Here is a 22,122-nt window from a genome sequence, read left to right as displayed (position 1 = left end):
TTCTGTGATCTCTATTTCAGAAAAAAAAAAAACACTATGCTTTATGATGGCTTTACCTAGGTTTGCTCTTTTCCAAAAAAAGTAAACTTTTCAAATGTTTTGTTCAGACCGAATCTCCCATGGAAAGGTGGGGGCTGCATCTGAGCACCCCTGTCCCCGTCAGCCCCCCTGGTGTGCCCTGAGACTCCTCTACCAAACTGCACAGATGAACCTGGGCCGCGGGTCCCGGCCCCCGCCCAGGCCTCCTGAGGGAGGACTGAGCACAGTGGGCAGCGACCAGGGGCTCTGCGTCTGCGCCCCCCACCTCCTGCACACCCCCCGGGCGCCCGTCTCCACAGCGAAGGACGGCAGTGCTTTCCTGTGCTTGTGGCATCGAGTCCAGACTCCAGAGGGGGCTGCACAGTCCCCACTGGTCTTTTCCGGAAGCTTCTCTGCAGCACACGTCTCCCCACAGCCCCGCTGTCCGCCGTTGTGCACTCGGACCATCTGTGATCCCGTCCACCTTCCGACCCTGTAGGCCCAAGTGTGCATCTGTTGTAGCAGTCCCAGATTTAAGAAGGACAAACAGTGACGTCTGCCTTCCAGGTGGACAGTGCGTTCCTTTAGCCTAAGGACACGTTTGGGACGATTGGGAGCATGCTGCTAGTGAGGGTTACTTGCTGCTCCTCTGGACTCCTCGTGTAACCGGGTGCCCCGTGTTTCTGTCTGGCATCATCCCTCCGTCGTTGCTGGCATCAGCACCTGGCAGCATTCCGGGCACCTGCTGGAGGAAGTCTGCAGAATTTACCAGAAGGCACACAGGCCTTCCCCGCAGCGCTGCAGGTTAGAGGAGGAACGCCGTGAGGGGCAGACCGAGGGCAGCAGGTCCGGCAGTCCGGGACGCATGAGGGGGAAAGCAGGGTGGGCAGGGAGCTCGGCCCCGAGGCCTGCAATGCCACCCCTCCTCTCGGTCTCCAGCCCAGGGCCCTCCCGCCTTCCAGTCACGCAGGGAACCAATTCTGAGCCTGACGCCGGCTTTCTGTTGTCCCTGGGAGGCTCCTCAGGGCCGGGGGGGGGGGGGGCGGTTTCAGCTGTCCCCAGAGAGAAGGTCCCCGGGGGCCGGCCCTCCAGTGTCACTCGTAGGGTCCGAGTGCCCAGCCCTGGATGGGGTGAACACGAGCACACCTTCTCCTGTGACTGCAGTTAAAGCTTAGTCTCTATATTTCCATAATTAGACACTCAGTCTAATTATGGAAATAATCTGGAAAAAGCACTTTCCCAACAGTTCCCAGGTCTATGACCTGTGGGGCTCCCTGGCCTGCCGAGTGTGTTGGAGGATGCTAAGCCGCCGTAATCAAGTGGGGCTGAAGTTGGGGACCAGATCTTTGCAACTTCTGCTCCTCTGCCTCAGCTGCCCAGATCTTGAGGCAGAAAGCATCAGTTTTGGAGCCAGGAGTCTGGGCCCAGAGTCTAGCTCTGTGTTCGCCTTGCGGGAGCCTGGGCAAGGTGGTTTCCCATTTGCAGTGAGGCCCAAGCATGTGGGGTCCCTGCGAGGACTGACAGGCTGCTACAGGGTGCTTCCAGGGGCTAGCGTAACAGTACGTCGTGGATGTTCGATGTCTAGAGTCTGTGTGTGAAAGAAAACCCGTGGTTAGCTTCCTGTAGTGGCAGCTCATCTCTCAGCGGCTGCCCAGTGCTGGAATAAGGAGGTGGTCATGAGTTAGAAGACACATCTGAACGCAGAATCACAAAGACAGACTCCCGTGTGGATGCCACTCAGCCATAGTTCTGAGTCACCCCGCTCACAGTGCCAGGCTCTGGGCTAGAAATCTGGATACAGAGATAAAGAAGACGCAGCCCTGCTTTTACAGAGGCTGAGAACTTAAATGTGAGAATGTTGAATCAGAAAAGAGCAGTGTTAATCAGCAGGGAAAGCTCTTCAATTGGAAGTAAGATCAAAGTGCTAACTGGTAGAGACTGGAGTGTGCAGAGCCCCGTCCAGACCTGGGCCCGAGCAGCGTGGGTGACAAGGAGTCCAGCAGAGACCTGGACTCTTTACGAGCCAAGGTCAGGGCAGCCCCAGGCTCATTTCTCTCCCATTTCCTTTTCTCTTCTCTTCTTTTTTGGTCTTTTTTTAGTGGAAAAAGGGGATATAAGAACTGGAATATGTTATATACCTAGTTTTAAAACAAAGTTATCATTATAATAATTTATAAATTGTATTCTATTAGTATCTAAAAATACATACTATTAACGTTACCTGAAATAATGACCTTAAAATAAATGAGCTTCCTTAATCTGAACTTAACATCAAGCCAGTTTTCCCTCTGCTGCCCTATTTCCAAAGAAATAAATCACCAAGAAATCAATTTACATCAAGGGCTTACTTTAAAAAGCAGGGAACATACTGTGGTCAAGACATGGAGTCAGAATTAGCAACCTAATTTTTATACACAGGCCTGTGCAATTATCCTAGTTAACTGTCTCACTGTGATCCACAGTAGGAAAGAAGAATAAATCCATTGTTGTTGTCCACATTTTTCCAGCTTGGGGGTCAAATAAAATGCAGTCTGTCTTGACTGTGGAAAGACTGTCACCAAACCTGAAACGAGCTCGATTTAGCCAAAAACGTCAACCCAGCTGAACCCTCTGCCAGACATCCTCAGGGTTTCCCCTATGCTTTCAAGATTTTGCAAAAAACAAGAGGGAGACTAGAGGAAACTGTTAAGGCTGTTTAGAAGGAAATGACCATTATGATGATGATATGGGTTTGAGTTTTCAGTCTGCTCTCTGCTTCTATTGCATAATCTGGACAACTTCACATAAGTTAAAATGGCCTGCAAACCTTTTACTTTTTTTCTTCTATTTTCCTGAGTGTGTAAAGTTGCCAAAAGCTACCTTGACCTTTATGAGACTCTCGTGGACTTCTGAGTCCAGTTTGCTCTTAGGCTGTGTGAGTTATCCATGGTTTCAGGGTTAGGTTTCCCTCTGTGTGCAATGATCCAAATTTCACTCCCTGATCATAAAAGCCAGGTTTCAAAGCAGGTTTGTAAGTAGTCTGCCCCACTGGTGCTGATGAACCCACATCCTTGAGCGCGTCTGTCAGGAACGTAACCACAAGCCCGAGACGCCCACCGCGGGATGGGGTTTGGTAGCGGCCCCAGGCGCTGGCACACGTGGTCCCTGCAGCAATGCTCACGAGGCCTCTGTCTTCTCTCTTTCTCTCCTGTAGCCAGAGTTACCTGCAAGCTGCCAGCGACGGGCCTGCCAGCCACGGGCTGGACCCCTCTGCCAACTACAACTCCCCGAAGTTCCGCTCCCGGAACCAGAGCTACATGCGCGCCGTCAGCACCCTCAGCCAGGCCAGCTGCGTGAGCCAGGTGGGGCCCCTCTCCTCCTGGTCAGCCCCCTGCTGTAGACTCAGGCCTGAGCCAGGTGGGGCCCCTCTCCTCCTGGTCAGCCCCCTGCTGCGGAGTACCAGCCAGGAGTGCTCCTGTGCCATCACACTAGGGAGCTCCGTGGGCGTGACGGGGCCTTTGTGATCAGTTGTTCTCACTCCCAGCCCCTCTGAGCAGGGCTGACGGGAGCGTCCACCACGTTCCCCTGCTGCCCCCCGCCCAAACGGAGCAGCCTCCTTCCCTGGGGCAGGCCTCCCACACGGAGGGTCTGAGCCCCACCCGACGGGACACACAGGGCCCCACAGCACCAGCCCCCCAAGGTCGCTGGTGTTTCTGTGGACAGACTGGCCCCTCAGCTGCAGGCGAGCCGGCAGGCCATGCCCTGCCTTGTTCTCTGAGGACACAGGTGTTCCAGACCACCCCCGGCTCTGCCGCCTGAGGGAGGGGGCCCCGCGGGAGGGGACCCGCAGAGGGGCGCTCAGGGACCTCTCCCCGCCCCTCACACCCTCGCCACCACTGTGCTCACACCCAGCCTGGCTGCCAGTGTTTCTGGACCCGGCGCCGCTGGGTGTGAGGGAGCAGTGGGACGGCTGTCTGGACAGGCGGGCTCTGGGCACAGTGGCTCAGCTGCTCCCTGGGCGGGAGGGTGGGAGGGCGGGAGGGCGAGCCGGCCCAGAGGCTGAGGGCAGGAGGGGCTCCCCCCTGGTCTCTGCTCACCTTCCTGCGGTGGCTGCCTTGCTGAGGCCCCCGTGGCCACATCCTGGTTCCTGCGAGTCTCTCTGTGCTTCATCCATGCACCGTCCAGAGTGCTCTGACGGCTGCTCAGTTTGCTCAGGAACCCAGGCACTTTGCTGGGGGTGCAGGGGTGGGGGGTGGGTCGTCAGGAGACCGCAGGGCAGGGGGCACCCCACCGCCCCTGCAGGAGCAGCGTCCACCTTGCCCCACGGCCGAGCCTGCCACCCGCTCCTCCTGCTTCTCGCTGTCTTCACAAAGCCTCAGTGTGAGTGCAGCTTCCTTCTGTCATGCATCCTCTCTCTTTTCACTGTGGTAAAATACATCTAAAATCCACCGCGTGTACCATCTTAACCGTCTTGCGGTGCACATCCCGTGCCATTTGGCACGGCGCTTTGTTGGGCAGCCACCCCCACCGTCATCTCCAGAACGCTCTCTTCTTCCCAAACTGAAGCTGCACCCACGAAACGCTGGCCACCCCCTGTCCCCTCTCTGTCTCCTCCCCGGGACCTCACCGGAGTGACTCTCACAGCACTTGCCCTCCGCGTCTGCCCTGCTTCGCTTTCCTCCGTTGGGTGCCCGTGTCAGAACGTGCTTCTCCTCTTGAAGGCTGAGCAGCAGGCCGTGTGGACGGCCCGCCCCGTGCCCGCCGCCTGTCAGCAGACACCGTGTCGCTTCCCCCTTGGCTGCTGTGAGCGACACTGTGTGGACACGGGTGTGCGAGCGCCTGTCCGTGTCTCCGCTTCCGGTTCTCGTGCTGCACACCCCATTCCTGTGGGTGCAGCTGTGATCTCCCGAGGAACCTCCGTGCCAGTGCCCGCAGCAGCTGCCCCGTTTCCAGCGCCGGCAGCTGCGTCCAGGGCCACCCCCCCACACCGGCCACCGCCTCGCTCTGCAAGCGCCACCACCCTGACCCTGGGAAACCTGCCCTCAGCGGGTATCGGGCTCTCTGCCACCAGGGGCCACGTTCCTCACCATCTTCTGACTTTCTCTTCTCTGGCATCTCGAAGCCCGCGTTCTCCAGAAGCAGTTTACGTGCTTCCCTGCTCTTGCAGTTCACTAGAGAAGCCAGCACTTCCGCCCACACTGATTATGTGCCCCGCTGACTATGCTTCCTCCCGGGACACCCCGTGTCGGGCTGAGCTGTGGTTTGAGTTGCAGAGCAAAATGCCCGCTCTTCCAAATCTCCCTCGAGCTAGTCAGAGAAAAGGCCATTTCAGTTCCAGTCTAGACCAGCTGAGGTCCTTCTCGACTGCTTATTTGCTTCGGGGGAAAAGTCCCCCTCGTTTGAAGGCCTCGCTGGTCAGCTTTGTGGCTGGAAGCGCTGGCCAAGCAGTCCTCACTGAACACCCATCCCTGAGTGTCAGAATGTACCCGCAAAGGTGATGGCACCTCTTCCAGAGGGAGAAAGGCCCTGGGCCTGTGGCTTTGCCGAGGGGGGACCCACCGCGACCCCGTGTTGGGACTGCAGGTGCGGGCGACCCCACATGGTTTCTGGCCTCTTTAGGTTATCTGACGTGGGTCTGTGAGAAATGACGTGAAGCAGTCTGAGACTTCCTGATATAGTTCCACAGAAGGGAAAACCTGGGTCGGAAGGAGTCTGTACTCCGGGAAAAGGCATACTCCAAGCCAGAGTGACGGTGCTTGGGACGCACTTCCCTCGATGGGCACCGAGGCGACCATGTGGGGGTGTCGGCATCTGTCTTTGCCCGAACTTGGCTGCCACTTTCCGGCATCAGAGACCCTGAAACCACTCTTGTGGTGCAGTCGCCCGGGGGTGTTTCTCTGGCTGTTTCTGCCTGAACAACCTCAGTGTCCCCTCACCCTGGGCTCCGGCCCAGCAGTCCTCCCTTGAAGGCCCCCTCAGCACCTTCCTCCCGGGCTGTGCTCACTGGGGTTTGTCCAGTGAGTGGAGCGCTTGTGCATAATCTCAGGTGTTAATAGAAGCAGGGAGCCGGGGAAGCATCTCAGGCAAGTGCAGGGACCCAGGCCCAGGTCTGTGATTAGAGGTGGGCAGAAGCTGTCTTCTCTGATGAAGGGCAAATCCAGTTCTTTACCTGCTTTTACTCTGTGAACAGTTAGAGGAAAATGATTGATCTGGTATTTAAAACAATACTTTAAAAAATTTACCTGTCGACATAGGGGGAGTGTTCAGGAGGTTGTGGGTCACGTTCCAGGGGTGGAGTGAGTGACTCAGCTGGGCGCTAGGCTGAGACTGTACCTGGCCGTGGCTGCTGTGAGGATGCTGCCCGCAGGCGTGGCTGGGGCAGCGGGGGCAGGAGGGGTTCCAAGGGCAAGGGCCCCCTGCATGGGGGTGGTGGGGAGGCCAGCCCAGGTTTCCAGGCCCCTCCGTGAGCCCCAAGCAGGGACCCAGCAGGTCACCCAGGAGAACCATCTTGGTCTCTGCCTAAGCCCCAATTCCACGCAGAACTCTGGCCCTCCATGTCAGCGTCCCCACGGGCATCTCCTGACCTGCTTCCGTGTTAGCACGAGGTGCCCTGGGGTTGGGGAGGATCCCCCTGTCCGGGTCCCCACAAGCCGGGCCTGGCAGCGGCTGCAGCTCACGGGCCCAGCCAGGAATCCTCGTTCCTACGATCCCCACTCCCCTCACCCCCACCCCAGGCTCTTCAGCCTGCTCTGTGTCCCGCTGCTGAGTTTCCGCTTAAACTCCTAGACGTGGCTCCCGGGAGGCCCCAGAAACCTCAGGAAACCACATTTGCGAGGACAGCACACAGAGGCCCTCCGCTCACCTGCAGCCAGGCCCTTGGAGCGCAGCCCTCAGGACCCGCGCTCTCCAAGGCCCAGTCATTCATTTCATAACACAGGGTCCCAGGGCAACTCTCTACCCAGAAATGAAATGTCAGGCTTGAGAATAACGACTTTACCTGCTGAACCACCAAATTCAAGGCGGGCACTGCCGGCCCACGCTGAAGGAGGGGAGGGACGCAGCAGAGAGCGGACGGCGCACCTGTAGCGTGAGAGACCGAGGCGCCTCCAGGACGCGGGCTGGGGCCGCCTCCGGGGACGCAGGGGCGAGCTCGTGGCCGAGCAGGGGTCCGTCTCCTCAGCCCGGGGCGCTGGGCTGAGCGGAAGCAGAGAGAGCCGCGCCCATGGGTCTTTGTGAGCACAGCGTCCATACCGGGCTTGTCTGAGCTGGAAACAGCCAGGGCCACGAAAACGGGAAAAGAAGGATGACGAATAGTTGGCATGGTGTGCTAACCTTTAACCTCGCTGTTCCTCTTGACCTCAATGGCAACTGCCAGTCACACGTTAAAGCTCTGCCTCGGGGTCTGTCGACTTTCCAGGGCACAGTGGGAATTGGCGGGTTTTCTCAGAGTTCCCCACGCTTAATGGCTCCCAGTGTGCCGACTGCAAGTTAATTAAGCTGTGCACGGCAGGCGGTGAGTGCCGAAGGGTGAGCCCTGCGCGCTTCTCCGTTGGCGCGTGGCTGTGGCGCCTGGCCGGGTCGAGCCGTCAGCCGCGCTGTTGCTCTTCCAGATGAGCGAGGCCGAGGTCAACGGGCAGTTCGAGTCGGTGTGCGAGTCAGTCTTCAGCGAAGTGGAGTCTCAGGCCATGGATGCCCTGGACCTCCCGGGATGCTTCCGGACGCGCAGCCACAGCTACCTGCGCGCCATTCAAGCGGGCTACTCCCAGGACGACGAGTGCGTGCCCCTGACCATCCCCACTGACGCCGCCTCCACCATCCGGCCCACAGGTAAGGACGCCCTCTGACCCGCCTCCCGGACCGACAGGTGTGGGGCACCTCCGTCCTCACGGCCTGGGGTGAGTTCTCTCCAGACACCTGGAAATTTCCAGCTCACGCTGGTGACACCGTGCTGTTTACAGTGGCGTTTTGAGATGTTTCTTTCCTCGATAGCTTTTGTTTCTCTTAGGATGAAATCTATCGATTGTCAAGGTTCCTTATAACAGTCAAGTAGAGTTTTCGTAGAGTTTGTATATGAAAGACATCGATGTTTGGGAGGTGATTGTTTTAGACACTGAGGTTGAACAGACAGCAGTAAACCTCAGCTGACGTGCAGTGACCTGGGGTCCTCACCACGGGCCCAGCCTGAGTCTGCACAGGCAGATCCGTCAACGCGGTGCCTGCCGCAGAGCAGACCATTCGTGGAACTGAAGGTCACAGTCCCCTTCAGTTCTTGGGGAAAGCCGAGATGAATGTGATCATTCATCACCTAAGCTAAGCATCGCTGTCTAACGTCCTGCGCACTGTGCTGGTTCATGCAGCACCCTGAGTAAACACGGCCCAGAGAAGCCCACGGAGCAGCCAGGGGTCAGAGTCGCTGAGCTCCGTGATGGGAAGAGTGTGGGATCTGGGCCCGTCGGGGCTGGGGCGGGGGTGGTCCTCAGGAGGACTGGAGAGAGGTGGCCCCAGTTACTGAGGGCTCCTGGGAGCCAGGGTGGGGGCGGGCCGTGTCACCCGCCACCTGCCCGCGACAGAGCTGCGCGTGTTTGAAGCCAGGACAGTTGGCAGGACGTGGGGATGACCGGGAGCTAGGTGTCGTGGGGATCCTGCGGCTGCCCGGAACCTTCGCTGTCCCTCGTGGAGCCTACAGGCGGGAGAGGGCTCACCAGAGTCAGAGCTGCGCTGCCGCCTCTGAGATCGCGTGCGGGTCAGCCACGCAGTCTCCTGCTCCTCGGTGGCCAAGCCAGGCAGAAGCTCTGAGCACATGACCAGGTCTGCCCGGGTGTTAGGGAGCCGGGAGTGCCGTGGGGCCTCGGTGGTCTTTTCCTGTTGCCTGTAGCCCCGAGCAGAGGCCGTGATGCCCCCATGCTCTGAGCCCAGGGGTCAGGGTGGGCGCCGTTCTGGGAGCCGTGCCCTGCAGGAACCAGGGCTCACTCCACGCAGGGCTACAGATGACGAGGACGTTGGGGGCCCGTGGGGCCCAGCCCCAGCTTCCCCCGTGAGGCACCCTGTGTCTGTGACGTCAGGGACCACCCCTCACGCTCTGCCCTTGTGGGGAAAAGTGTGGAAAGCGAACTAATTAGAAACTTAAGGAAGTTTCTCGCTTACTTACCTTACTATCATTGCAGATTTTAAAAATACGCTGTAAGAGGTAATTACGGATAGGTTCACCAATATTCGTTGAGTGTCTCCTACGAGCAAACAGTTAAGCACACTCTTGGTCTTCAGAAATGCTCTGCAACGATAATCACCTGGTGGAAAATGACTTTCTTGTTTATAGAGCTATCACTCCAGAGGAATAAATATGAAACAGATTTCACAGACATAATACAAGAACCAGGGCAGAACTCAAACTAAAATTCTAATTTATGTACATATCATTTTACCAAGTATTACCAATACATCTTTGTATTCCCAACATGTATGCAGCAAATGTATTAACAAAAGAAAAAAATGCTTCTCTTCAATGTTTCTCCTGAATGTTGGCCTAGCTATGGAGTTAAAATTCTTCCAGACAACAGTGGGGAAGCAGAGGCAGGTATGCCTTCCAAAGTTAAGGAGTGTTCTGGGGAATAAGAGATGAGATGGATAACATCAGGAAAAATACCATATTTCCTTGAAATAATTGATTTATAGAATTATAAGCTACCTTTTTTAAAGGTGCAGACGAATCCTTAATTCCTCTCTTCCCCTCTTTTACTCTAAGCATTAGAAATCGAATACTTGTGCATTTTTCTCTCCTAAATAGAATAGTGATGGCCTGCAGCAACAGTCTACTTAGTAGGATTGTGAAACATACCAAAGAAGTGAGAAGCCCCTGTCTGGAGGTGAGGCAAAAACAGGGTTTCCATGATTTTATGTTGAAATACTATTTGGAAGATCATACATTTAATAACTATCCTTTGTTGATGTGTGTGTGTGTGTGTGTGTAGAGAGAGAGAGAGAGATTATTTTGACAAGTGCATTTTCTTTTATACTTCTAAAATTAGCTTTTGAAAATAATTCCCCAAAAAGTTATTCAAAAACATTCCCAGTGATTATTTTGCACAATAAGATGTACTTAAATGTCTTTTTAAGCCTGAAACATAAAAGTTGGTGTCCTTTGGTTGCATCACCTGTATGAACGCAAATGTGTAATGTTGATGTTCATCTAACAGTAATTAAACACCAAGCGTGTGCATGAAAGGGCCAGTAGCAGTTTTGGAACGTGTATCAGGCACTCCATCCTCAGTGCTCACAGGCTGATGCTGCCACTGAGCTATTCTGTCGTCTGGGGCTTGAGTTCACCTGTGATTTCCCTCCGCCCTTCAAGACGGGTAACGATGCCTCTGAAACAGACTTGTCCTCTGATCTCCAGGGACCTGGAACAGGACCAGACTCTGCCACGGGGCACTGGGACCCATGGCCGGCGCGACTCCAGCCCACTGCTTCCCTCATCACCAAGCACCCCATGTATTGATTAGGGTCCTCTCACTAAATGAAGTGGTTTTGAAAACATCTACTTTCATTTCACACATGGCTTCTTTCTCATCTGTGAAGTGATTTATCAGATAGATTTACCCGATTCTTCTAGGGAGGGAAGGTTATTGATATCGTGGAGGAAAACGGTGTAAAATTAGATGATAATGATTTTTCTCTGGGTCAGAAGTGTTCTCAGCGTACGTCAGCACTGATTCCAGGAGGCGTTACCACGGAGGGAAAATCCATACCAGGCATGACAGAGGAAACAGCCGTAAACCTGTTTCTGTCTGGTGGCTTGTATTTCTGCAGTGACTTGCCTCTCAAGCATTCCCGCTTCCAGGATGCCTCCTGCGTGTGGAGTCTTGGCATCTTCCTGGGCTCTGGCCGCATGACCTCGGCCCGCTCCCCGCAGCACCTCCCCTGACTCCCGCCCCCTGGCCTTCCGCCAGCCAGGACCCTGGTGATCCCGTTAGGCCGTCATGACGGTGGGCATGGTCAGTCACTGCGGGAAAGAGCCAGTCAGACTTAGCGCTTAGCATCGTAAGCCCTGAATAATCAGTGATTAAACAAATGAATTCGTGCATGCATGAACAGGTGAGCGAATGAGTCTCTGGGCTAGATCCCAGGGTGCCAGTGCTGTGGGGCTGACCGCTCGGGCCCCCGGCAGCCCGCCCCCACCGTGTCTCCTCGTGGCGGCGCCCCCGGCCTGCTCACCTGCTGAGCACGCTGGCGGCCCCTCCGCGCCCTCCTCGCTGCCCCCGCCGCAGGCGGCCCTGAGGCACTGCTGCATCTCCCCTCCTCGCAGTCTCTCACTGCATGTGCTGTTTGCTGACCCCAGAACTTGCTTTTCAGATATTTTTTTTGCCTAATTCTGAGCTATGCTTTTGTTGTCAACTCGGGTCATTTTTTCCTGGAAGACTTCACTGATTTGCTCTTCATCTAATTAGTGCAGGAGCCAACACAGATGCCTTCCCTCCCCACCCCTGATCAGATGAGTTCCAGCTAAAGTGCACACTTATTAAGACAGAGAAATCCTAATTTTCATTTATTTCTAGAATGTACTTCCCTTTTAAATATACAGATATATTAGAAGCCACAACCTGTAGCCTGTTGCGCTTGTGTACGTGCCAAGTTGCTTCAGTCGTATCTAATGGACTCCTTGAGACCCCACATACTGTATAGCCCGCCAGGCTTCTCTCTCCATGGAATTCTCCAGGCGTGAACACTGGAGTGAGTTTCCATGCCCTCCTCCAGGGGATCTTTCTGACCCAGGGATTGAACCCGCATCTCTTAAGTCTCCTGCATTGGCAGGCTGGCTCTTTATTTCCCACTAGTGCCACCTGCAAAGCCCTGTAGCCTGTGACAGTGAATCATATTTACTCTCAGTATATACCTGCGTCATTTCATAATTATGTTTAGAAAGCATTGATACTATGGCTTTTGTTTCTTATAATGTGTTAGTTAAACAACATTAAATTAAAACCAGTTATTTAAATTTACAAAATTATAAAATATTCTGAGAACTTTTAAAAGAAGATAAGTTTGCTCTCGGACAGAAAGAGGTGCTGTGCTGTGCTCTTCAGTCAGATCCCTGGCTGTCAGGAGTCCTCTTGCCTTGCAATGAGGTAGAGGGTGAGCTGACACTGGAAGTCAGAGGAACATGGCCACACAGCACTGTATATATGCTGAGTTTGTTGATTATCTGTACTTAGTCATTTTACGCATACTATCTTCAAAATGCACTAAAAATTATAATGTACTTGTTACTTTCACAATGTCGGGTTTTTCTTCTTTGCTTATTCTTTTCAAGAAACACTTTGACAACGTAAAATGATGTATTTGGACTCATACCTAGTGGTTTCCTCTTAGGTATTTCTATTTTCTGGAGAATTAACCTTTAAGAAAATTCTATCCTTTGAAACATCATTCAGAGGGGAAGAGAAGGAGGCTTCCTGCAACCTGCTCATCATACCCATCTGTCTCTCCTGCCCAGTTTCCTGGTGGCTGGTTACTTTTGCTTTGGACTAGTAGTTGAGGACTAAGGCACTGCTGGTCCAAGGAATGTTGGAAAACTGTACATGTGATACCAGTGATGGTTAAGTTTATGTGTCAGCTTGCCTGGGCCTAGGTGTTTAATCAAGCATTATTCTGGGTGTTGCTGTGAGGGTGTTTTTTGACACGTGAACATTCCCACATCTGAGTGAAGCAGATTGCCCTCTCTAATGTGGGTGAGCTGTGCCCAATCAGTTGAAGGCCTGAACAGAACAAAAAGCTAACCCTCCGTGAGTAAGAGAGAATTCCTCCAGCCTGACTGTTCTCCCTTTGAACTTGACCTGAGAGACCAGCTTCCCCCAGGTCTTGGGCCTGCCGGCCCTCAGATGGGAACTGACCGTCGGCTCTGCTCAGTCTCCAGGTGGCCGACGGGACCCACGCAGCTTGGGTCTCAACAGCCTCCACAGTCACTCGAGCCAGTTCCTCTCATAAACTTCTCTCTCCATGTGTGAACACCTCTTCTGGTCTGTTCCTCTGAACAGACATGACTAATTCAGTATCTACAAAGCGTATTTCTTCAGGTTCTCCATTTAAAATAGTCATATCATTTACACAGGAACTTTGATCAGCAGCCCTGCAGCCAGCAGCTTGACCTTGAGGACACGGACTGGAATCTTCTGTCCTGTGGCTGGGGTTAGGGGCCGGAGTGGTCACTAAGATGGGAGGCATTTTCACAGATGTTGGGAAGCTGTGCTTGTAAAATGATCAACCAGGTAGATCTGAAAGTACAGGAACACCATTCGCTTCTGCAGGCTGGTGGTTGCTGACTACCACGTGGCAGGTCTGACCTCCTCTGGGGACCGGGGACATCAGAGCAGAACAGAAGACACTTGGCGGCTCAGGCGGGTCCCGAGGGCGCCCCTGCGGCCGGGTCTAGGTCGGCCAGGGCAGTCAGCGTGCAGGCGCTGCAGGACAGGTGCGTTCAGGTCCAGGAGGGGCACTGAGGGCAGGAGCCGGAGAAGCCCCCATGGAAGCAGGAGCAAGAGGCTGAGGGGCCCTCGGGACTCAGCAGACACGGAGCTGCCGGGCCCGGAGCCCGTCCCGACTGCCGGGCGAAGGGCAGGTCGTTCCAGGGAGAAGGTGCCCACTCCTCACCTGGCAGGTCTGCAGCTGAGGCCCTGCAGGAAGCGTGATGAGCAAACTGGAGACAGACTCCCACAGGGGCCATGGACTCTGCAGCTGAGGCCCCCAGCCTGGGATCCACGGGCTCCTGGGGGACCCCTAATACATTCAGGAGGTAAGGGGGGATAAAAAGTGGTTAATTTTTCCAGCATCTTTGTTGTTCCATCGCTGAGTCATGTCCGACTCTTTGTGACCTGATGGACTGTAGCATGCCAGGCCTCCCTGTCCTTCACCAGCTCCCAGAGCTTGCTCAAACTCACATCCATCGAGTCAGTGATGCCATCCAACCATCTCATCCTCTGTTGGCCCCTTCTCCTCCCACCTTTAGTCTTTCCCAGAATCAGGGTCTTTTCTAATGAGTCAGTTCTTCACATCAGGTGGCCAAAGTATTAGAGCTTCAGCTCCAGCATCAGTCCTTCCAGTGAATATTCAGGGTTGATTTCCTTTAGGATGGACTGGTTTGAGCTCCTTGCAGTCCAAGGGATTCTCAGGTGTTTTCTCCAACACCAAAGTTCAAAAGCATCAATTCTTTGGCACTCATCCTTCTTTATGGTCCAACTCTCACATCTATACATGACTACTGGAAAAGCTACAGCTTTGTCTAGACAGACCTTTGTCAGCAAAGTAATGTCTCCGCTTTTTAATATGCTGTCTAGGTGTGTCATAGCTTTTCTTCTAAGAAGCAGGCATCTTTTAATTTCATGGCTGCAGTCACCATCTGCAGTGATTTTGGAGCCCCAAAAAATAAAATATCACAGTTTCCATTGTTTCCCTGTCTATTTGCCATGAAGTGATAGGACTGGATGCCATGATCTTAGTTTTTGCATGTTGAGTTTTAAGCCAGCTTTTTCACTCTCCTCTTTCACCTTCATCAAGAGGCTCTTCAGTTCCTCTTTGCTTTCTGCTGTAAGGGTGGTGTCATCTGCATATCTGAGATTTTTTATATTTCTCCCCACAATCTTGATTCCAGCTTGTGCTTCATCCAGTCTGGCATGTCACATGACATACTCTGCATATAACTTAAATAAACAGGATGACAACATACAGCCTTAACGTACTCCTCTCCCAATTTTGAACCAATCTGTTGTTCCATGTCTGGTTCTAACTGTTGCTTCTTGACCTGCATACAGGCCTCTCAGGAGGCATGTAAGGTGATCTGGTCTAACTTTAAAATAAAGTATCCCCCCGTTAGAAATGCAGCAACAGAACAGGCCCACTTTAGCAGGGCCTCCAGCCCCTGGTGTGCTGGGCCCAGTGTATAGCCGCCCTACAATTCATGCCAGGACTCCAAAACACCCTTTATGTTCATGAGGCTTTCAAATCGACAGTCGTTATCCGTCCTCTTGCCAGATCTCATTATTAACTGCATTAATAGACACCCCAGTCACAGAAATTTCCTAACGCTTTGATAACTGCATTTTGATGTAATTTTTTGATCCCCTGCATTTTAGTTTTCAAATTTAAAATGTTCTCTATCTTGGGAAGGAGGGCATCCGCTTGACCGAGCTGCTGATGGGTCATAGCCCAGCGGCAGGCCTCACAGTAGGATTTCTCTGCTCTCATGAGCAAGGCTTCCCTGGAGACACAGGGCAAGACATTTGCAGTTTTCTGTGTCAGGCTTTCTCATAGATAATTGGTGTCAGAAATTATTTTAGTTTTCACTGTTGACTCTCTTTTCTCCACGGCCATGAGAACAGGAACCTCTTGCTGCTGAGCGCCACATCAGACCCTTCTAGAACAGGGGCTGGAGTTTCCCACCCATGACTGTTCAGCTCGCATCAAAGAACACAGCACGCAACCACGCAGCAGGGGATGATGTGCTTCCCAGGAGCCCAGGGTCTCAGGGGCGCTTTCTCGGTGCCTCTGCTGCTGGCCGCACAGAACGTGCCTTCTGAGGCCGTGTGTGCAGACGCCAGGGGCCCCAGGCTGAGGTCTGCCCACGGCGGCGTCTCTCATGGCCTGCTGGCCACACGGGCTCCTGCCGCTCCGTGGCCAGTCTCACCATACCAGGCTCCAGGGACACCAGCCGGGGGTCACGAACGCCGCCGTCGCTGCTAAGCAGGGCTGCTGCTCGCCGGCTGGCCTGTTCTTCCTGAAGCAGTGGTGAACACCCGGGGTTCCCAGGCGTCTCTGATCTTTCGTCGGTGTGTTTCCTCACACCCGCCAGGGTCACGGCTGTGCTCAAGCTCGTGTGTATTTGCTGCACTGAGTTTGCACTCGCCCAGTCTCCTGATCTGTGTGTACACCTGGGCTGTACAGGACTCAGTAAATATTTGTTGAATGTAACGATGGTTAACGTGAGAATTTACAGCTTATAAAATATTTAAATCCATTTACATGAACAGTTTGCACTCACTTAATATTTAAAGTTCAGTGTTTAAGCTCCCCTGGGCTAAGCTGTCCTCTTAGACAACTTGCTCATTGGATGTCTTCCTCTGTGTGTGTATGTGAGTCACTCAGTCATGTCCAACTCTTTGCCAGCCCCTGTCTGCAGCCCACCAGGCTCCTCTGTCAGTGGGATTCTCCGGGCAAGAATACTGGAGTGGGTTGCCATTTCCTTCTCCAGGGGATCTTCCTGACCCAGGGATCGAACCCAGGTCTCCTGCACTGCAGGCAGATTCTTTACCATCTGAGCCACCAGGGAAGACGGTACCAGCTCAGGGTGCCCACTGCTTTTATCAGATTTTGACGTGACACTCAGGTGGATCACGTGCAGCATAGCTGTGAAAGAAATAACCATTCTCGTTTCTTTTCCTTGAATCACCAAAATCAAGAGGGGTCAACTTAAACTGCCTTCCCCAAGCAAATTCTCTGCAGAGAGGAGCCCAGAGCTGCTCAATGGGAAGGACTGTGGAAAAAACACGCGAATAATATCCCCAAGTCTTATCCTGAGATGTAGGTCAAGTGCAGAGGTTCTCCCAGAATGGCCACCACCCAGGCCTGTTAATTATTCCTCAGATGACATCTGGCCACTTCTGAAAAGAGGTCCTCAGTGGCCCACTAACTGCAGAATCGTTGCGGGTGATCCTTCCAGTTTTGATGTTGACTCCCTGGACAGGTAAGAAGTATTCAGGCATATAAAATGACTTTGAGGGAACTGCCTTTCTTTAAGTGCAAGATATCCAAACACTCAAAATACTTTTTTGACTGAGAAAAGTACTCCGCCCCCAACTTCCTTGTGCCTTTACAAAGACACCAGAGCTGTTCGAAACTCAGACGTTCAGTTAGCGCTAGCTGGTTATCATTTCCTTTCAGGAGGGGTATTAGACTAAAACAGAATTTGGATAGGGCATTTTTACATTCCCAAATTTGGAGTAAGAGGTTGAATGAGGTTGAGATTACTCTTTCAACCCATTTTCAGGGGCCAAAAGAAGTAGAGTGCTACACATGTGTATGGTGAGCTTGGTTTATGGTTTCAGACTTGGGTTGTGAAATTTTATTTTGCACTGATCCTTTCAAGTGATGGCTAGGTGGCAGTGAACCATAGTCAGGAAACCATAGACTCTAGGGGACATGTATTCATATATTAGAGCATTCCCTAGTAAAACACTCAATTACATTGAATTTACTTCATCCTAACATAGTCATTAAGACATAGAGCCATGCTGTGCTTTTTAAGCACAAATGATGGGGGAGCTTTGAAAGTCCGAGCGGATTTATCATAAAGAACATTTATACCTCTGTTTACCCATTTATAAATGTTCTTTATGATAAATCCACTGGGAGTTTGGTTTGATCCCTGAGTCGGAAAGATGCCCTGGAGAAGGAAATGGCAACCCACTCCAGGATTCTTGCCTGGAGAATCCCACGGACAGAGGAGCTCAGCGGGCTACAGTTCTGGGAGTCGTAAAGAGTCGGACACGACTGAGACTCTGAGCACAGACAGCTGTACGTTCATTTATTCCTTTCTGGAAGCCAGGGAGGAAAGAGATAAGGAAGGAGGTGACTGTGTCTGATGTCACCATGAGTGTGAGTAAGAAGGAAGGCTTCGCCAGCTGAGGAGCGTGGCTTTTTCTGGGATGGCAGGTGAAGGTCCTCTGAATTCCTGTGTGGCAAGTGCAGGGCAATGCCAGGTATCTGTTCATTAAAGGGTCTGTGTGTGCTTTGATCTCTCTCTCTAATAGGAAGTCGGTGTTTATCGGTTTCTAGCGGGCCATTCCTTCACTGCCATTTTGATCAGTCACACGATCAACGGAATCCAGTCCACAAATATTTGTTTTGTGCCTAATGTCTATAAAATACTAAGAGAGATACTTCATGAAAGGAAAGGAAACAGAACTGAAGTAGGTTTAGAAGCTCTGGGCATATCTGCAAATAGGTAATCACCGCGATCACATTTTCTCAGCTGATGCTTGGTAGTTAACATTTAGTCCCTTCTGTTAATTAATATTGAGTTATTACAAAATGGTCTGTGATTCATGAAATGGTCAGAGTTCTCTCCTCTTCCGACGATCTGCAGCAGGAACTGAGATCCCAGGTCTCAGCCGTGGGGCAGAGGAGTCTCCTCCCGCCCACTCGCCCTTTCCTTCAGACTGGGGCTTAGTGGTCTCTACAAGGGAGGTTTCTAAAAGGCCTGTGCTATGTGGCGAATGGTGCCAAAAAGAAATGAGTAACTTTGGCATTGGGAGCTCTTTACAAGGCACATGCTGTGTACTTTTCAAAGGATGCCCAGAGTCTGTGTCTGCACCCATTAGATGCAAGCCCTGTCCACTGTCCTACAGATGAGGCCGCCACGGCAAGCCCACCCACACTTGTCCACACCTAAATGCCGCGCCAGACTTCAGCTCAAGGAGCCCCGGCCTGGCACCCCAAGGCCCCGCCTATGGGCCGAGATCAGGGAGTTCCTTTCCTAAAGCCCCACTTGAATGATTCTTTCTCTTCAAAATTAAGTTGGCTTTTTTTTCTAGTCATACATTATCACCATGCAGGTGTGACCTTTAGAGATGCTTGTGTTTCTCTCTCTCTCTCTTTCGAAAGAATAACCATGAACCTGGTACTAAATGAATATTAAACTAGACCCCAGGCTCAGGCAGGAAAGGCAGTTGGGTCTTATACACATCGTGGTGCTTTACACAAAGCTGCTCTGAGGCTGCACTTGGAGCCCGCCACAGGGGGCGCCCGTGTGTTGAGATGATGCATTTGGCTCCGTGTCTCCTCCCTGGGGATGGGAGAACAGGGAGGCAGGGATTTCCTCACTGCTGGGTCCCCAGGGCCTGGGGTGTGCTAAGCACTATAGAAATACCTGCTGAGTTTTTAATGAAAACAGGGAACAAATGGATTAATCAGTAAAGGACGTTTTCCCTCTGAGCTGTGCTCAGGTGGGAACACTGTTCCCAGGGTAGGTGGGTTTGCTGTGTGATTGATATTCTGAACTTAGAGCAGGAGAATAAAAATGTTCACTGAGCGCTGACCGCACTGTGCTGTCATCCAGGGAGGCGTGGATGAGCAGCCTGGTTCTTTTGTGAGGACTCACTTAGAACTTCTGTGTGCCTTATGGCAGACTGCGTCATCTGTTTTCCAGCTCCGGGTGTCAGGTCAGGTTTCCTGTTTCATAAAGAATATTGTGGGAGGTGGAGCCCAGGAAAGGGAGTCAGCCGGCAGGCCGACACGTCACCTGCAGTCTCTGAAAAGACAGTAAACGGTCACCTTGTCCATGTCCTCCAACCTCCTTATAGAGCTTTCCGGGAGAAGTCCCTGGTGGCTCAGTGGTAAAGTCTGCTGCCAATTCAGCAGACTTGGCTTCCATCCCTGGGTCAGAAAGATGCCCTGGAGGAGGGCACGGCCACCCACTCCAGTATTCTTGCCTGGAGAATCCCATGGAAAGAGGAGCCTGGGAGGCTACAGTCTATGGGGTCACAAAGAGTCGAACACGACTGAGCAACAGAACTACAAAAGGCAAAATTAACGACTTATTCATTAGATGCTGAGCATCAGTAGCTGTAAATAGCTCAAGTTACGTGTTATTTTTACCCTTGCAATTGGTACCAGCATTATCGCTTTATTAACTTTTCATTGGAAGGTTTTTCCGTTTTCTTTGAGTCAAAAGACAGTAGTAACTCCAGTACTTTAACTCACGGGGGTCCACAGCCACACCTGCCTTGTTTGCCACAAGGAGTGAAGTCAGTGATTTCATCATGAAACAAAGCACCACCCCAGAATTACTCCCCCACACATCGTGGTGGTAAAAATACTGTTCCGGCACAACTCTAGTGCAGGCTTCATTCCTGATTACACGTCCCCTGTGAGACGAGGTGCAGCCCACATGTCGGCTCTGAGGACAGAGGACAGTGCCGTCCGCTGCCCCATCTGCAGATCCTCCGGAAACAGACTGACCCGAGTCCCCCAAGCTGTGTCCCTGTGGTGGTCTGTCAGCTTTTCCACTGAAAAAAAATCACTGTTTTCCGTGATTCAGTGTTTTCAGCTAAGTTGAAGCCTCCTATTCTCACAGACTCGGGACACAGCTGTTTCCCACTGGACACCTGATTGGGGGGAACCGCCCTCTGCACCCCGTATGTTTCAACATTCTGTCCTGTGTGTCCCCGCAACCTCAGGACTTGGCTAAATCAATCCTCATGTTTTGTCATGTTGTTTACAGCCTAGCCCCTTGAACACTCAGAATTCTGTGCTTAGAAACTTATCTGACTCTCTACACCTTTAAAAATTGCCTCATTCTTAGCTTTTCCTTGGAAAATCCAAGTTCTTCTTGTGCAAAGTGGGTTTTAAATATTTAAAATGAAAACAGGAAATGTCTCAAACCATGAAACAGCTGTCATCACTTCATTTTACTGTCTGCAAGATGTTAGATGCTGGCTAGACTGTAATTTCTTGCTAATTAACACATGGGAGGTGGATGTCTGCTTGTGGCCCATCAGAACTTGTGCGGCCCACACGAGTTTCTGTAACTTCAGGGAAACCACTGTGCTCATGCCAGGGGGACGAGATTTCTGCATCCTGAGCGACTTACACTTTTGTTTTGAGATTGACATTAATTAAAGTAGCTTTAATCTTTTATGTTGAATCTTTGCCTTGGTTTGGGTTCTCCAATATCCAGACTCTCATTTAGACATTCATGGGCTTGATTACTGTAATTCCTTTTGTGCTGTTATCTTTGAAGTTCTAATTAAGAGAGTGCAATGAATTTAAGAGTGACTGTTACATTCAAATAGAATGGTGAAGCCTGCCTTTCGAAGTATATTTTATCTTGATTACATATTTGTGCTTTATACGATAGAATGCTAATTTTTAAATTTCCTTTTTGGCTTGCAAATGGCTTGTAAGGACCAAAATCAAAAACAGTGTCCAGAATTCCAGGTGTGGAGGGATAATAAGGCATCCATTGACGTAACAGTGTGTTCGCATTTGAGATGACTTAAGGTCATGCGGAAGTATAGACTGTGCGGTGGTTGATTTCATCCCATTCAAGTTAGTTTACCTCAAATAGAGTGTGTTTCTCCAGATCCCCCTTCAGCAGATTTGCTAACCCAACACTGTGAAGACCTACAGGAAAATCTTTACAATGGAGTTCCTCTGCTTTGTGTCATCCGTGGAACAGAGAGGTGGGCTTGTACTGATTAAACTTCGCCTGGAGGAAACGCTCAAGACCAGCATGGTCCTGGAAGACTGTGGCCTGCGGCCACCGTCAACCACCATCCCCGTTGGCTGCTTGTGACTGTTGAGGCGCTCAAGTGCAGCTCAAATGTGGGGGAACCGATGCTTAGCTGTAGTTTAAGTGTTTAGATATTTTTGAAGTTTGTTGTTGTCATCTAGTCGCTGAGTCATATCTGACTCTTTGTGACCCCCTGGACTGTAGTTCGCCAGGCTCCTCTGTCCATGGGTTTCTCCAGGCAAGAATACTGGAGTGGGTTGCCATTTCCTTCTCCAGGGGAATCTTCCCACCCAGGGATCAAACCCAGGTCTCCTGCACTGTAGGTGGATTCTTTACCTCTGAGCCACCTGGGAAGCCTTTAAAAGTTCAGGTTATTTAAACTTGGCTCCTGGATGAGCTATTGGACAAAGCCATCTGGAAGGTGGTCCTTCTCACAGAACCAGAACAAATCCATGAGGTCTTAGGCACAGTCATCGTCCAGGTGGAGAAGTCCACCCTCCTGTCGCTCAACCAGCAGGTCCGTGGCTGCAGCCCCTTCCCACCTGCCGGCTCAGCATCCTTCTGACCCAGGGCTTTGAGTCATTTCTTCAGAAAGAGTCCAAATGAGATGAACTCAAGCCCGCGCATGCCTGGGAAAGCCTGATTTTCACACACCTCATTACTCGGCTCTAACAGAAAAGAACTAACAAAGTTTCCTTTAAGCATCAACACTTTTAGTTCAATGCCATTTTCATGGAGATCTCCCTACCATGGCTCCTTCCGTCTCGAGCAGTGTAGTGAGCCTTCCCGGAGCCTTGAATCGGCCTTGAATCGGCCTCGAGAGGCTCAGCGGAGAAGGCTTCTCCTCA

The 22,122-nt window shown here is 52.0% G+C and overlaps 1 protein-coding gene across 1 annotated transcript in view; it reads left to right on the top strand.

Moving 5' to 3' along the window:
• DLGAP2 (DLG associated protein 2) overlaps positions 1-22,122 on the top strand; it is a 275,245-nt gene that overhangs the window by 219,248 nt on the left and 33,875 nt on the right. The window contains exons 5-6 of the mRNA XM_018042138.1: positions 3,212-3,359; positions 7,608-7,824. Coding sequence (XP_017897627.1) covers positions 3,212-3,359; positions 7,608-7,824 — 365 coding nt within the window. The remainder of the gene's footprint in view (positions 1-3,211; positions 3,360-7,607; positions 7,825-22,122) is intronic.

This window comes from Capra hircus, chromosome 27, assembly GCF_001704415.2.
Source record: "Capra hircus breed San Clemente chromosome 27, ASM170441v1, whole genome shotgun sequence".
In the NCBI taxonomy this organism is placed as follows: domain Eukaryota; kingdom Metazoa; phylum Chordata; class Mammalia; order Artiodactyla; family Bovidae; genus Capra; species Capra hircus.
This window is presented reverse-complemented; position numbering and strand designations above follow the sequence as displayed.